The sequence below is a fragment of the Stomoxys calcitrans genome, chromosome 4 (genome assembly GCF_963082655.1).
Source record: "Stomoxys calcitrans chromosome 4, idStoCalc2.1, whole genome shotgun sequence".
NCBI classification, from domain to species: domain Eukaryota; kingdom Metazoa; phylum Arthropoda; class Insecta; order Diptera; family Muscidae; genus Stomoxys; species Stomoxys calcitrans.
Window position 1 is genome coordinate 91,317,978 of NC_081555.1, and position 16,541 is coordinate 91,334,518.

Below are 16,541 nucleotides of genomic sequence, written 5' to 3' on the forward strand. Positions count from 1 at the left end.
TAAAGCCCGGTATGCACCTCAAGCAAAGTTTTCATAAGCAAACATATTGCCTCCTGCCAGGCTTTCGGAGTATATGCAAGTCCTGGACACGGTGTGAAAATTTTGGCCAGATAGTCTGCCTCTTTCTGTAGAAACGCCGGAAATATTCCATCAGTTCCGGGTGACTTAAATGGTTTGAAGCTCCTGAAGGATTCCTTCGACATAAATTCCGTAATTATAAACCTTCGATCAACGTCTTTAAACCCAATTTCATGGCTGAATAATCGATATAAATGTCACTTAAGTCCCCAAAAAAGCAGTGTTAATGGAAAGGATTTGTTTTTGGATTAAGTTAAATATATATATAGTTTTTACGAATTTACACTTTATTGCACTTATTTACTTATTTAATGGGCGAAACATTTAGTTCTTCACAGAAGCTCCCCTTTAATCATTTGTTGCACCCATTTGATTGGAGGGACAGCTGACTTTTGTTTATCACCAGGTTAGTCAAACGTATGAATAGCTGAAAGTAACGCAGAGATGGGATTTGTTTATTAAATACGAGATTAAAGCCCGGTATGCACCTCAAGCAAAGTTTTCATAAGCAAACATATTGCCTCCTGCCAGGCTTTCGGAGTATATGCAAGTCCTGGACACGGTGTGAAAATTTTGGCCAGATAGTCTGCCTCTTTCTGTAGAAACGCCGGAAATATTCCATCAGTTCCGGGTGACTTAAATGGTTTGAAGCTCCTGAAGGATTCCTTCGACATAAATTCCGTAATTATAAACCTTCGATCAACGTCTTTAAACCCAATTTCATGGCTGAATAATCGATATAAATGTCACTTAAGTCCCCAAAAAAGCAGTGTTAATGGAAAGGATTTGTTTTTGGATTAAGTTAAATATATATATATATATATATATATATATATATATATATATATATATATATATATATATATATATATATATATATATTGATATACTGATAGGAGCAGTTGCAGTGACTAGTGCAACTCTGATTTTCTGTTTATTACTAGTATATATATATATATATATATATATATATATATATATATATATATATATATATATATATATATATATATATATATATATATATATATATATATATATATATATTCATATACTGATAGGAGCAGTTGCAGTGACTAGTGCAACTCTGATTTTCTGTTTATTACTAGTTCGCGCCATTTTTGGTTGCTTGTGTGTGTTATGGTTTTCAACTATAATGACCACACACAACCAAAACTCATTTACAGATTGTGCACTTGGCAAAAACAACTTGTACCCGGCTTTTTGCTGTATGCTACCTGGTCATTATATCATGCGTGCCACCACTTACGTGGTACCAAGTCTTAGAATGATTTATTCCCTATTCTCTAGTGGGTCACTCACAAACCATCCAATAGAGTTGCCTTATCAGTGAAAAATGTATATTCAAACTCACAACGATACAATGTGATTACCCCCCAAAAAGGGTGGGGATGTGGGAGGCCTCGTTTAAAAGAACATTAGGCATGAGAACGTTGCTCCATTGGTGACAGAGAGAAACAAAAATGAAAATAATAAAAACAGTTGCTAGTGAACTGTGAAAGAGTGTAGTAGTAGTAGTAGTAGTAGTATCTTTATTCATTTCATTTTAAAAAATAAATCGTACTTCGAATATTAGATTATGAAATAAGATATACGGCTTTGACTTAGTGTCGTCAGCCGGTAAATTTAATACAAACATTTGAGATTTGGTAAAGAGAACATTATGTTTAAATTTCATGTGAATTCAGTGATTATTAATTTTCTATACTTCAGTGCATTTTTTAAATATTTCACTAAGTTTATCCAATCCAAGGCTCCTCTGCCATCTAGAATATCTATGATTTCTCTGTCAGTTAAACTAATTTTGCCAAAAAATTGCATCCGGTATCCTCGCAGTATTGGGCATATTCCTAAGAAATGCTGAATGTTTTCTTTTGCTCGCATATTACATAATGTGCATTCGGTAATTTCATTAGAATTGGCAGTGTATTGGCTTCCATTGAGGTATATCAAATCGCATCTTGCCTTTAGTATCCAAGTTATATCATCTTCAGTGTAGCGATCGGATATATATTCAGAACCCCTAGTGTAGTCTAGGTGTTTATAAATTCTTTCGTTGCTTTGTGTTGCCTTCTGTTCATATTTTGTACGACTGCACGCATTTAGATGGTTAGTGAGCGATGTTATTATTCCATTCCAGGTAGTTTCATTGATGCTTGCATCGATTACGTGGATGTCAAACTCATTTAATTCTTTAACCCAGAACAGTTGTTTGTTCAGTAGAATTTTAGATAGCTGATGCGGTAGTCGATCTCGATTATATTTAAACATAGTTCTGCCCACGTATTTCATATGCAGTTGTAGCGTATATATATGACTATTTTCTATGCAGGTTTCAAGAGCGATAGCATAATTTGGGGTGTTTTCGGGTAGCTTCAGAACTCGTTTCAGAAAAAAACGCTGTAGCTTATCTACTTCTTCAAAATTTCCAAATCCCCAGACTTGTGCGGAGTAGGACTGTATGGATCTGCTAACCGCCAGATATAAATTCCATTTTTGGCTCAAGGAAATATCTTTCTTTTGAAGAAATGCTTTCCAAGTCATGTTTATTGCACTTTTTGCTTGAGCATTACGACTTTTAACATGCTTTTGGAATTTCATTTGCGGTGTAATTATAACACCAAGATAATTATACTCAGAAACAATTTCTATCGCTTCTCCGTGAAAATACCATTTTTCGTGGTCAGATATTCGTCCGCCGTTTCGAAAAATAATTATTTTGGATTTGTCCATGTTAACCTCCAGATTCCATTTTGCGCAATAGTATTCTAAGTTGGATATCATGTTTTGTAGTACCGTCTTGTCGTCGGCCAGAATTACAATGTCGTCCGCATATAGTAATACTCTTATGTTCAGCCATTCTATATTCAAGCCTCCTCCCAGACTATCATGTAGGTCGTTGACGTAAAGTGCAAACAGCAGTGGAGATAAAAGGCAGCCTTGTTTTACTCCCGAGATGGTATGAAAATAATCCGATAATTCTTCTCCTGTCCATATAGCTGATTGGGTGTTTTGATAGATATTTTCTATTATTGTAACAAATTTATTTGATATGCCCATTTCGTGCAATTTGTAGATAAGTAGGCTTCGGGATATCTTGTCAAATGCGGCTTTGAAGTCCACAAAAAATGCGTATACTTTTTCTTTTTTTGCCAGCTTAATGTGAACTATTGACGCTAGGTTGTATATGTTATCTGTAGTTGAGTACTTTTTTCGGAAGCCTGCCTGATATTCGACTAAAATATTTCTTTCCTCTATCCACAATTGCAGCCTTTCGTTAAGAACTCCCATGAATATTTTTGCTACAGAGTTCATGAATGATATTCCACGATAATTTTTCGTCTCATTTACATTGCCCTTTTTGTGAATTGGGAAAATTACCGTTTTGATAAAAGACTCATCCACTATTCCATTAGTATACATTGTGTTGTACACCTGTACTAGTTCCGAAATAAACTCGTCTGTAGCATTAACAAAAAATTCATAAGGAATCCTGTCCTCTCCTGGAGCTTTGTTTAGTTTAACCTTTTGTAACATTCTCTTTACTTCTTCGACCGTTATTTCCTTGTCTAATAAATGAACTGTGATAAATGAGGGAGCGTACAGAATATTCGACGTTGTCTGATCTGTATTGAGTAGCTTCATGAAGTAGTCTCTAAAAGATGACGCAGATATATTCGGGCCTATATGAAAGTGGTTATTATTAATCTCCCGTACTAATTTCCACCATTCTTTACTGTTTTTAATATTGTTGATTTGTTCGCTAATCATGCTGTAATAAGCCTTTTTGCTCGTTACGCATATCATTTTATATATACGTTGTGCTTGCAGGTATTGTTGTTTATTACATTCATTGCTACTTTTCTTAAATTTCCTCAAGCTTTTAAAGACTTTTTTCCTCGCCCAATGACATCTTTCAGTATACCACTTCTCCTTTGGCTTGTAGCTATGATTATCTGTGGTTACAGATGATTTTACTATGATGTCTGTCAGATCCTTAAGGTTGTGAACTTCGTGGGTATTCAAGACATTTTGAAGATTTATGTTCAGCATTGTTTGGTAGTTGTTTTTGTCGTTGTCTTTCCAAGAGAGTTTTGGTAAGAGCTTTAGTCTGTTTGTAACAGTTCCGTTTATATTAAATTTCATTTTCAAAGAAATGGGTAGATGGTCAGACCAAATGTTTTCTTCGACAGCAAAATTGTCCACATATTGTAGTAAACTGGAAGACATAGCACATATGTCATTAACCGACTCGCCAACCGTACTCACAAAAGTAAAGTTGCCATCTTCATCTCCTTTTGTCTGGCCATTTAGTATTACTAAGTTGTTGTCATTGCAGAACTCCAGATATGTGCGCCCTTTGCTATTAATTTCCTTATCCATCGATTTTCTTATCTTCATGCCTGCAGAGAAAGATTCTCTAAATAGCGAAACTATTTCTTGTTGACTGCTTCCAATGCGGATATTCATATCACCTATCATTATCACATCTTTGCATGGGTCTTCTTCAATTATTCGTTTCACTGCAGTAAAATCGTTGGTCCAATTTACACTGCGTAAATACAATGGTAGCATCCAGAATTTAAGTTGGCCTAGCTTTAAATATAATGCTTTTATTCCAGAAAACATAACGAATTCATATTGTAGATAGTTTCCCTTGATTGACCGTTTGATAGCTATCATTACCCCACCAATTGCTCTTCCATATCTACTTGCCCTTGTTGCATATACCCAGTCAATATCGTGATTTGGAAAATATTTCTCTGCTTGTTTAGTGTTTTCGATTGTGAGATGTGTTTCCAATAGAATAATTATATCAAAATCATTTAAAAAAGTGAAGAATATTGGGAACATATATTTGTTTGCCAAACCATTTATATTGTAAGATATTATTTTTAGCTCTAAATTACAATTTTTCTGCTCGACAGTTTGGCTAATCTGATTAGAATTTAATCTTAGTAGTTTTTTGACTGAATCTCATCAAAAATTGTGTCAAAGAGTGTAGTATAGCCCGTGGCAGCTCGTTTCTCGTTTCGACGGGTATGGTGCGACTGATAGAGTGTTATTTTTCCCTATTATTATAATTTGAAACAAATTGTTGTTTATTGTTTGTTCGTTTCACAGAAGAGAGATAAAAAAGTACGACAACGATAATTGATTCAAGTGATTTAAAAAAATAGTTGTAGTAGATTTTTTTTGTATAATATATACAAAGTGATGCAAATCAAATATCAAGTGACAATCAGCTACGAAAGAAGAAATAATAAAAACGAGATTTGAGATTAAAATAAATTATGGGAGCAATTAGATAACGTCGCGAATTTGTTAAGTAAAAATCTAGTTTAGTATTTCATGAGGAAGACAGGAAGACCGCCTTGTAAACATTTACATGATATGAAAGTGCATCGAATTTCTTGGAAAAAGAGAAACTGTGTATGAACTTGAACTTGTTATTATTTGTTTTTTTTTTTTTCATATGCCCTTCTCTCTCTCCCTCTACCCGGCAAATGTGCTCGTCAAAGCTGTTAATATTGCTTTTGTAAATAAGAAGCACGTTGTTTGAATATCTTCATACTCTCACACCAAGGGTTATGCATTATGTTGTCACCCTACGTGAAATCAATGCACCTTTGGATGCAGGCCAATGAGATAGCAAGTAGTTAAGTTTTAACTATGGTTAGCGTCCGTCGCACATCTTTTCAAGCATGATGTTTGGATTTGGATATCTGCCTAGTATTGACATCATCTTATCATCGTTATGAAAAAAAAAAAACAAAAAAATAATTGCTTAGTCATTATAACATACAAATAGGAATACCTATAACCGATGATTGTGGAAACTCAAATACATAGTCCCCAAAATCGAATTAGCAATCTTTCACGTAAATCACGAAAATTCAATAAATTAATTGAAAGTTTTTTTTCCGATTTTTATTACCGTTGAACAGTGGCTAAAAACCATGCAAGGTTTCATTCGGATGATAAAGACAATTGAATTTTGTAAAAGAATTGGCTTTAATTAGAGAATCAATTAGAATAAATTAGTTTTTCATTGTCATTGCTTTAATTGCTACAAAAATTTAATGATTACAATTGAATCATCTCTCGATTTGATTTTTAAGCCTCTAGAAGGGGCAAATCTTACATAATCTGGCTGAAAGTTTGCACATTGGCTTCTTCAATCAAAAATCAATTTGTGTTTGTTTGTGTGTTCCTTATAGACTCAGAAAGGGTTGAACCGATTTTCTTGAAATTTTCACTGATGGTGCATAATGATCTCGTGGTGAAAAAAAGGGTACCACATTTTTTGATATCTGGTGGGGCAGCGGACCCTCCCCCTTACCCTAATTTTCAGAAACGCCAGATCTCGGAGATGGGTGGTGCGATTTAAGCGAAATTTTGTGTGCTCTCTTATAGTAGCCTACAAATTTGGTATCCAAATTTCGGATGGGGTACCTAGGGGGGGGGGGAAGGCCCACCCCAAAAACCTACCAAATATATATAGACTCCAATTACGACAATATGGGACTCAAATGAAAGGTATTTAAGATTAGAAAACGTATCTGATATCCAATTGTCGGATCAAGTGTTTGGGGGACCCCCAACCCCCAATACACCCCTAAATCGGACATATTTACCGACCATGGCAATATGGGACTTAAATGAGAGGTATTCTGATCTGATATCCAAATGTGGAACCAAGTTTCTGGGGGTCCATTCTTTCCCCAAAACATCCCCCAAACAGGACTTATTTACTGACCATGGCAATATATGGATTAGATTCAAATGTGGGGCCAAGTGGGACCGCCTCTCCACAAAATACCCCAAAAGAGGACAAATTTACGACCATAGCAATATGGGGCTCAAATGAAAGGTCTTTGGGAGTAAAGCAGGAATCTGAAATCAATATTCGGAAAAAAGTGTCTATGGGGCCACACCACCCCCATAACACCACCCATATAGGACGTATTTGCTGACCAATCCAATATGGGACTGTATTAGGAGGTATTTTAGAGTAGAATACATATCCGATACATAATTTCAGAGCTAAGACACTGAACGCCCGTCCAACCCCCAAAACACCCTCCAAAACCGACATGTTTGCAGACTATGGGAATATGGGGCTCAAATGAAAGGATCAATTGGCTAGGGGACGTCCCACCCCCATAACAAACTCCAAATGGGACGGATTTGCTCACCATGACAATTTGGGTATTAAAGGAGGTGGATCTCGATATTGATAGTTTTTGGGGCCCATAGCCCATATTTGGGACATATTTGCTGACTTTTGCAATAAGGGGTTAAATAAAAGGTATTTGAGATTAGAAAACTAATTTAATATCCAAATTTAAGGCTAATGTCAATGTGGGGTTTCAAATAAATGATATTTGAGAGTAGAGAACAATGCTGATATATTTTCAGGGCTAAGTGTTTGGGGAACCACCCCACTCCCCAAAACACCCCTAAATTGAGCATATTTACCGACCACGTCAATGTGGGGCTCAAATAAAGGTATTTGAGAATAGAAAACGAATCAGACATCCAAATGTGGTACCATGCATTTGGGGCACAGCCCCTTTTCTAAAACACCCCCCAAAGATAACAAATTTTGAGGCTAAGTGTTTGAAGACGCCTCATCTCATAAACTCCCCTTAAACCAATGGCAATATGGGGTTTAAATAAACGGTATTTGAGCACGATGCTGATATTTTTTCAGGGCCAAGTGTCCACCTCACCCCCGAAAAACCCCCAAATCGCACATCATGACAATATCCAGATGAAATAAAGACTTGAAATAAAGTATACCAAACACCTAAACGTTAATGACCCTAAACTCCCCGAGCGAATTCATAGACCAATAAAAACCATATAGGATTGAGATAAAGGCATTTATATTGTTATACTGTTAGTCAAGCAATATACATATATTAATAATGGAACAACACTTCATCCATATGGCTGCCGAGCGGCTGACCTTGCAGTGGCTCATATCCAATTTTTTGGTCCAACCAATTTTTCAATACATTTTCATAGAAAATTCTTTTAAAATTTGAATCGTTGTTGTTGTTGTAGCCACATTTTCATGTGGAGGGGGCGATTCTCGTCAAGCTCCTGAGCAAGCTCGTTCCGGTCCAAAGGACTGATCCCCGCAGGAACAGGGTGGCCATTGGTTATTTATAGCCGCCTTGTTATATCGAGCATAATAGGCGCTAAGTATTGTATTTGTACAAGAGCCGGTGCCGCCCGGCCTCTCACTGAGACTGTCCGCTCGATACCGCTGATTGTCCGCGACTGTCGTTGTAGCTGCTCCGTATGGAGCATTCCACTTTCCACAAACTGTGAATGCGCCCGGTAGCTCACAGCTAAGCTTCTCGTGACAGCAACAAACACCACACAAATTGGAACTCTATGTTCCAGCCTGTGTGGTGCTTACAGCTATTCCCGTGCCGTGAATCGTCAGATATGATATGTTAATGAATTATGTAAAATTAAGAGTCTAATGCCTTCGAAACCAAAAACCTTTTCAACCTTGCCTACCATGCGGGAATCTTCCCGACGCGTTGGAAGGTTGCGAACGTTTAGCCAATACCCAAAAAGAGGAGGCAAACAACCCTGCGAATTATCGGCCAATTGCGATATGCTCTGCTCTCTCCAAAGTCATGGAAAGCATGGTTAATCACCATCTTGTGAGGTATTTAGAGTCTAATGGCCTTCTTAGCGACAAACAGTATGGTTACGCAGAAATCGCTCTACAGGCGACCTCATGGCACTTCTGTCGGAACGTTGGAGTCGCTCAATCCACCAGTTTGGTGAGAGTAAGGTGGTGGCTCTGGATATCTCCAAGGCATTTGATAGGGTCTGGCACGGTGCACGGTGCTTGTCGCATTTGGTGTCGGTAATGGTTTCGTTCGATTTATTTCGAGCTTTCTCAGAGATCGCACTATTCGAGTCGTTATAGATGGGTTCTCATCCAATGAGCACAAATTGACCGCAGGTGTACCCCATGATCTGTTCTTTCTCCTTCTCTTTTTCTAATTTTCATCAACGATCTGTTGGGTCAGACATCGAATCCGATCTACTCATTTGCGGATGACAGTAATCTCTGTCATTCGTACTCATGCGACCATAGGCCAAGTCTTCGAGAGATTGAGGACAAGAGGCGAGTTATATACGATACACTCTGCCAGGATTTGCTGGCCATTTCTGAGTGGGGTCGAATGAATCGAGTAGATTTTAATGCGCGGAAGACTCTGTGCTGCTTGTTGTCACACAAACGATTCGCTGACCCATTACGATCATCTTTGTCTATCAACGGTATAGATGTTGAGCAAACAGAAACTCTTGATGTTCTGGGCATGAAAATACAAAGTGATGTCCGTTGGGCTAAACATGTATTCGAAGTGTCGGAAGAAGCATTCAAGTGCTTAGGCTTCCTTAATCGGTGTAAGAATTACTTCACTCCGTCTTATCTTCTTAACATCTCACACTTTTTCTACATTACGCTCAAATATACCTCTAAGCAAAATTCTAAAACTCTATGTCAACTCTAACTATTGTCCAATGAATACACTAAGAGGCAACACTGTGCGGCGTGCCGCAGTACAATACGAGGGTTGCCTTTTATATTACGGGATTAAAGAACTCAAAAACAAATATTAATTATCGAAAATAGCTTTATTCACCCATTAAGATTTATACACTTTTGCATGTGTTTGAACCAATTGTCGAAGCACTTTTGCCACTCTGATTGAGTTATCTCTACAACATGCATTCTGAACGCATAAACCGCTTCTTCAGGTCACGGGACGACCTGTCATGACGGACACAATGACTGAGATGTCTGTTTCAAGCTAGTGACAGCAAAGCGGTAGACCTCTTTAAGCCTAGATTAGGCCACATAGTTTTTGAATGCTCACAGCCCCCTCTTTGTGGCTATCTGTCATTCGTTGTCCTTCGGCCTGGTCTCTCTTGTCGCTAGAGACCTACCCACAGTTTCCAGTTTTCCTGGAATGTGTAGGGTAGTTCCTAGTCTCGCAAGCTCGTCCGCTTTACAATTTCCTGAAATATCTCTGAGGTCCGGCACCCAGAACAGGTGATTTTTGAACTTTTCAGTCATCTATCTATCAGGAATAGTGGTACAGTAATTTTTATCAAAAAGCGGTTCAGGTTGGGTGTAATCCACACTTCCTGGAACATCGGACAATGTACATCGGACATTAACCAAAGAGAAAGAAAGGTAACGAAAATTTTGCCGGAGGTGCATACTGCCCTTAATAGACAACTTTTTCGTCCGTACTACTCTGATTAACTCCGGTGTACAATCAGATTTACAGTGCCGTTTATTTGAAGAGAAACCCCTTTCATTCTTCTTTAATCCTTACCCCATATATACTCCTGTAGCGTGACCCACTCACTATCTATTCTCCCATCGCTGGCTTAAAACGATAAACAATTGAATAGGGTATATAATGGTCGTTTAAAATGGCAACTTTACTCCCATTGTAAATTTATGTTATTCTCAATTTTCGCACACATACCACATTTCCAGCATCAGCAAAAAATACTCTGTATACGACGAGAGCACAAGCACTGCAACAACGACCAGTAACAACATGGAAGTATTGGGTGATCTATTGGAGCCGTACAGCGATGAAATTGCAAAATTTGCCGGGTCCATAACATGTCTGCAATTTTTGTCCGGTGTTTTTCTTATGAACGATATACGCAAAAAGGGCAGCAGTGATGCATATCCCCCGGATCCGTTCATTGGTGGTGTTGTTTTGTAAGTAACACATAATGTTAAGGCTTATTTTTGTAGTATTAAAAAAAATCGAAAGTGGCTGTACCATATACGAAAAATTAAATTAAATTTGAATAATTCAATAAAAAAAAGTAGGAAATATTTAGAAATATTAATATACGATCTAAATTTGAATGTACCACAGTGTCCAATACCTTGTATTACATCTTCTTCATATATATAAAAATCAAATTGTGTTTTTTTTTGTGTGTTCTTTATACAACATTTTTTGATATCTGAAGGGGGGAGGGGGGGGGGGCGTACCCTCCCCCTTACCCTAATTTTCAGAAACGCTAGATTTGGGAGATGGGTGATGCGATTTAAGTGAAATTTTGTGTGCTCTCTTATAAATATTAACTTACAAATAAAAATTTGGTATCCAAATTTCGGATGGGGTACCTAGAGGCGGCGCCCCACCCCCAAAACCTACCAAATATATATATATATATATATATAATATATATATATATATATATATATATATATATATATATATATATATATATATATATATATATATATATATATATATATATATATATATATATATATATATATATATATATATATATATATATATATATATATATATATATATATATATATATATATATATATATATATATATATATATATATATATACATATACATATATATATATATATATATATATATATATATATATATATATATATATATATATATATATATATATATATATATATATATATATATATATATATATATTTGGTAGGTTTTGGGGGTGGGGCGCCGCCTCAAATCACGACAATATGGGACTCAAATGAAAGGTATTTTAGATTAAAAAAACGTGTCTGTAATCCAATTTTTGGACCAAGTGTTTGGGGGACCATCCCAACCCCCAAAATACTTCTAAATCGGACATATTTATCGACCATCGCAATATGGGACTCAAATAAAAAGTATTTGCGAGTAAAATGCGAATCTGATATTCAAAAGTGGGACCAAGTTTCTGGTGGTCCACCCCTTCCCCAAAACACCCCCCAAACAGGACTTATTTACTGACCATGGCTTATATTTGTAGTGTAGAATACAAATCTGATATTCAGATGTGGGGCCAATTGTTTGGGGGCCGCCCATCCCCGAGAACAACCCCAAAGAGAACAAATGAAAGGTCTTTAGAAGTTAAGCACAAATCTGATATCAATATTCGTGAAAAGTGTCTATGGGGCCACCCCACCCCCACAACACCACCCAAATAGGAAATATTTGCTGACCATTGCAATATGAGGCTCAAATAAGAGTTTTTTTTTAGAGTAGAACACGAATCTGATATGTATATTTTTAAAGCCAAGTCACTTAGTAGCCCCCCATCCCCCAAAACCACTCCCCAAACCGGTCATGTTTGCCTACTATGGAAAAATGGGGCTCAAATAAAAAGTATTTGGGAGTAGACCATGAATCTGATATCAAAATTTGGGACCAATGTCCAGCGGACGTCCCACCACCATAACAACCTTCAAATAGGACGTGTTTGCTTACCAAGACAATTTGAGTCTTCAAGACAGTGGAGCTCGATATTCATAGTTTTTAGGGCCCATACCCCAAACCGGACATATTTTCGAGCTTTTGAAATAAGGGATTTAAATGAATGGTATTTGAGATTAGAAAACGAATTTGATATCCAATTTTGAGGCCAATGGCAGTATGGGGTTCAAATAAATGATATATAGATATATGAGAATAGAGCACGCTGCTGATATATTTTCAGGGCTTAGTGTGTGGGGGGCCACCACACTCTCTAAAACACCCCTAAATCGGGCATATTTACCGACAATATCAATGTGGGGTTTAAATGAAAGGTATTGGGTGGCAGAAGCAAGAATTGATACCGACTTTCGGGACCAATTTTCTGGGAGTCTACCCGTTTCCCAAAATACCCCACAAACATCAATTTTTTACTGATCATCACAATATGTGGCTCAAATAAAGGTATTTGGGAGTAGAATACCAATTTCATATCCAAAAGTAGGACCATGTAAAGGGTGATTTTTTTGAGGTTAGGATTTTCATGCATTAGTATTTGACAGATCACGTGGGATTTCAGACATGGTGTCAAAGAGAAAGATGCTCAGTATGCTTTGACATTTCATCATGAATAGACTTACTAACGAGCAACGCTTGCAAATCATTGAATTTTATTACCAAAATCAGTGTTCGGTTCGAAATGTGTTCAAATTTTGACAAATTTTGTTCAGCGATGAGGCTCATTTCTGGTTGAATGGCTACGTAAATAAGCAAAATTGCCGCATTTGGAGTGAAGAGCAACCAGAAGCCGTTCAAGAACTGCCCATGCATCCCGAAAAATGCACTGTTTGGTGTGGTTTGTACGCTGGTGGAATCATTGGACCGTATTTTTTCAAAGATGCTGTTGGACGCAACGTTACGGTGAATGAACACATTTCGAACCGAACACTGATTTTGGTAATAAAATTCAATGATTTGCAAGCGTTGCTCGTTAGTAAGTCTATTCATGATGAAATGTCAAAGCATACTGAGCATCTTTCTCTTTGACACCATGTCTGAAATCCCACGTGATCTGTCAAATACTAATGCATGAAAATCCTAACCTCAAAAAAATCACCCTTTATTTAGGGCATCACCCCTTCCCCAAAACACCCCCCAAAGGGTAAACTTTTTTTCTACCATGCCAATATGTGACTCAAACGAAAGGCATTTGGGATTAGAAAACGAATTTGATAACCAATTTCGAGCCCATGTATTTGGGGGACGCCTCATCTTGTAAACTCCCCTTAAACCAATGGCAATATGGGGTTTAAATAAATGGTATTTGGGAGAAGAGCACGATGGTGATATTTTTTCAGAGCCAAGTGTCTGGGGGACCATCTCACCTCCGAAAACACCCCTAAATCAGACATCATGAGAGCATCGGGCTAAAATAAAGTATTTTAAGAATGGAGTACACCTTACATCCAAACTTAATTTCGTAGACCAATAAAGATCATATGGGATTCAGATAAAGGCACTTATATTGTTAAACTGCTAGGCAAGCCATATACTATTTTCGTAGCATGGTATTTCACTAAAAGCTCTTTAATTGTCGAAAATAAATAATCAAATGAAAATTTTGCTCCATATAAAGTAAAATAAGGCGCAGCGGAGCGGACCCGGTTTAGCTAGTTATATATATTAGCTTGTTTTAAAAATAATTTATCTTTGATATAATTAAAGCCTCAACAATAGATATGAGAGACTTCGTACTGCACTTGATTCTTTCCCTGCTAAAAACTTTATTTTATTTGATCGAATTTCCAACGAGTTCAATAGATCATTCACATGGTCAATCCAATTATATCTGCCTATATAAGTTATCCTCGAATATGCAAGGATCAAGTCTCCTGTATAGTAGCAAAAATTACAGTTTCTCATTTTGCAGATATGAAGGTAAGGCTAGGTTCAAGTGGCAGTCTGCAATCAGACTCACTTAGACGTTTTCCAAGATTGTGACACCACAGGAATAGAAGATGCCTTATAATTCCTACAGTTGAACCATCCAGATCGCTTTAAAAAGCCCAATACATGCAAATACTCAAATCCGCTAAATCAGACAGGTTCTCAATGAAAGTGGAACTCCTTCTGACTGCTAGTGCGGGACACACACACAGAAGAAGTTCTATAGTCTCTTCTTCTTCGATGTCATCACAGCTTCTGCAAAACTCGTCAGCATGTTTTCCGATTAGACAGTGACCTGTCACGACGGACACAATGACTGAGACGTCTGTTCTAGCCAATGACAGCAAAGCGGTACACCTTCTCAAGTCTTAGATTAGGCAACATAGTTTTGGAAGTCTCACAGCCCCTCTTAGTGACCATTTATCATTCTTTGTCCTTCAGGCCTGGTTCTGAAAATTTAGCTTACATGTCGCCAGAGGCATACCTACAGATTCCAGTATACTTGGAATGTGTAGGGTAGTTCCTAGTCTCGCAAGCTCGTCCGCTTTACAATTCCCTGAAACACGAAGTTCATATCTCCGGCACAGTTTAACCTCTACCTATCCTCCATTCCACCCCGTCCAGACGGCTTAGAGATCTTATCATGTGCGGACGATTGTACGATCATGTCATCAGGCCCCCACCCAGACATCTACGATAGGTTGAACGTCTACCTCAATGTGGCTGAAGATTTGGTGGTTGAACGTCTACCTCAACGAACTTCCCTCATATGTCGCTGCTAGAAACCTGAAGATATCCGCCACCAAATCTTCAGCCACTTTGTTCACTACAAATACGCGTGAGGTGAATACTGAGCTGACTGTGATGGTTGATGGAGAAATGATTCCGACCATTAAGTGGCCCAAAATACTTGACATCACATATGACAGCTCTTCACACATTCTCCCCACATGCCACAGCAATTTTGGATAAAGTCAAACGTAGAAACAAGGTCCTCAAGTCACTTGCTGGCAGCACTTGGGGTGCAGACAACGAAACCTTGTTGACCACGTACAGAGCAATTGACCGGTTTGTAGTAAGTTATGCAGCGCCAGTGTGGTCTCATCAGCTTTGTGACACGCAGTGGAATAATATTCCGATCTGTCAGAATGCCGCCCTCCGAACTGCGACGAGCTGTCTCGTCAGTTCTCATGTGGACCACCTCCTTCAGGAGACAAAGATCCTACCAGAGCGAAGACATAACTTCATGCTGTCTAATCAGTACCTTTTGGGCTGTTATCGCAGAGAACATCCAAATCATCATCTTGTGGATAGATATCCACCGCCCAGAAGCCTTAAGGTACATCTACATGATCAAGATCGTGAGGTTCAGCGTTACAAGAGAGAACCTCTAGATCAAGCGGCATATTAAACAGGCCTACAAAACATTCATGCAGATACGGTAGCAGATGCGGTAAATGTCGTCCTTGGAGAACGACCGCCTCCTATTGCACCTGAAGAAATTGTCTTCCCCCGGCAAACCAGAGTAGTTCTGGCTCAATTACGTTCCGGCAGATGCAGCCGCCTCTCAAATACTCAAATGGAGTATTTGAGAGAAAGTTTCTTCGTAAAATACAATATATGGACCAGTTTGCGTTAACGGAGAATATAGAAGACGTATGAACCACGAGCTGTATGAGCTGTATGACGACGATAGCATAGTTACACGCATCAAAATACAACCGCTGCGTTGGCTAGGTCATGTTGTCAATGGATGAAGAAGCTCCAGCAGAGAAGTCTTTTGAAGGCAAACACGGTGGTACACGCAAACCGGGAAGACCAAAAGCCCGATGGAGAGATCAAGTTGTGGGAGACACCTCGAAACTTGGTGTCAGAAATTTTAGAATGAGCGCAGAAGATCGAGGCGCTTGGAATGCTATTCTACGTTCGGCTAGTGGAACAAACATTCTGTCGTAGCCAATTAAAGTAAGTAAAGAAAAGATGCAGCCGCCTCAACTCCTACAGAACAAGGATTGATGCCGACGTGAAAGATGTATATCCCGATTGTAACCAGAGATCGCACGATGCATGTCACCTGTTTAACTGCCCAGCAAGACCCACTCGACTCAGACCCAGATCCCTGTGGACGCACCTCATCTTAGTCGCAGAGTTCCTGGGTCTTGACACTCAACAGAATCAAGCAGACGA

General features: G+C 38.2%; 1 protein-coding gene across 5 annotated transcripts in view; it reads left to right on the forward strand.

The window, feature by feature from the left end:
• Positions 1 to 1,584: 1,584 nt before the first annotated feature.
• Positions 1,585 to 16,541, forward strand: part of LOC106082898 (sugar transporter SWEET1) — a 38,829-nt gene continuing 23,872 nt past the window's right edge. Inside the window, exons 1-2 of one of the 5 annotated variants that reach the window (XM_059366817.1) lie at positions 1,585 to 1,748; positions 10,649 to 10,882. In XM_059366817.1, coding sequence (XP_059222800.1) covers positions 10,713 to 10,882 — 170 coding nt within the window. In that variant the 5' untranslated portion in view covers positions 1,585 to 1,748; positions 10,649 to 10,712. Of the gene's footprint in view, positions 1,749 to 5,107; positions 5,145 to 5,221; positions 5,239 to 10,648; positions 10,883 to 16,541 lie in introns of those variants that run through there. The other 4 variants (XM_059366818.1, XM_013245647.2, XM_013245648.2 and 1 more) reach the window with 4 other exon arrangements.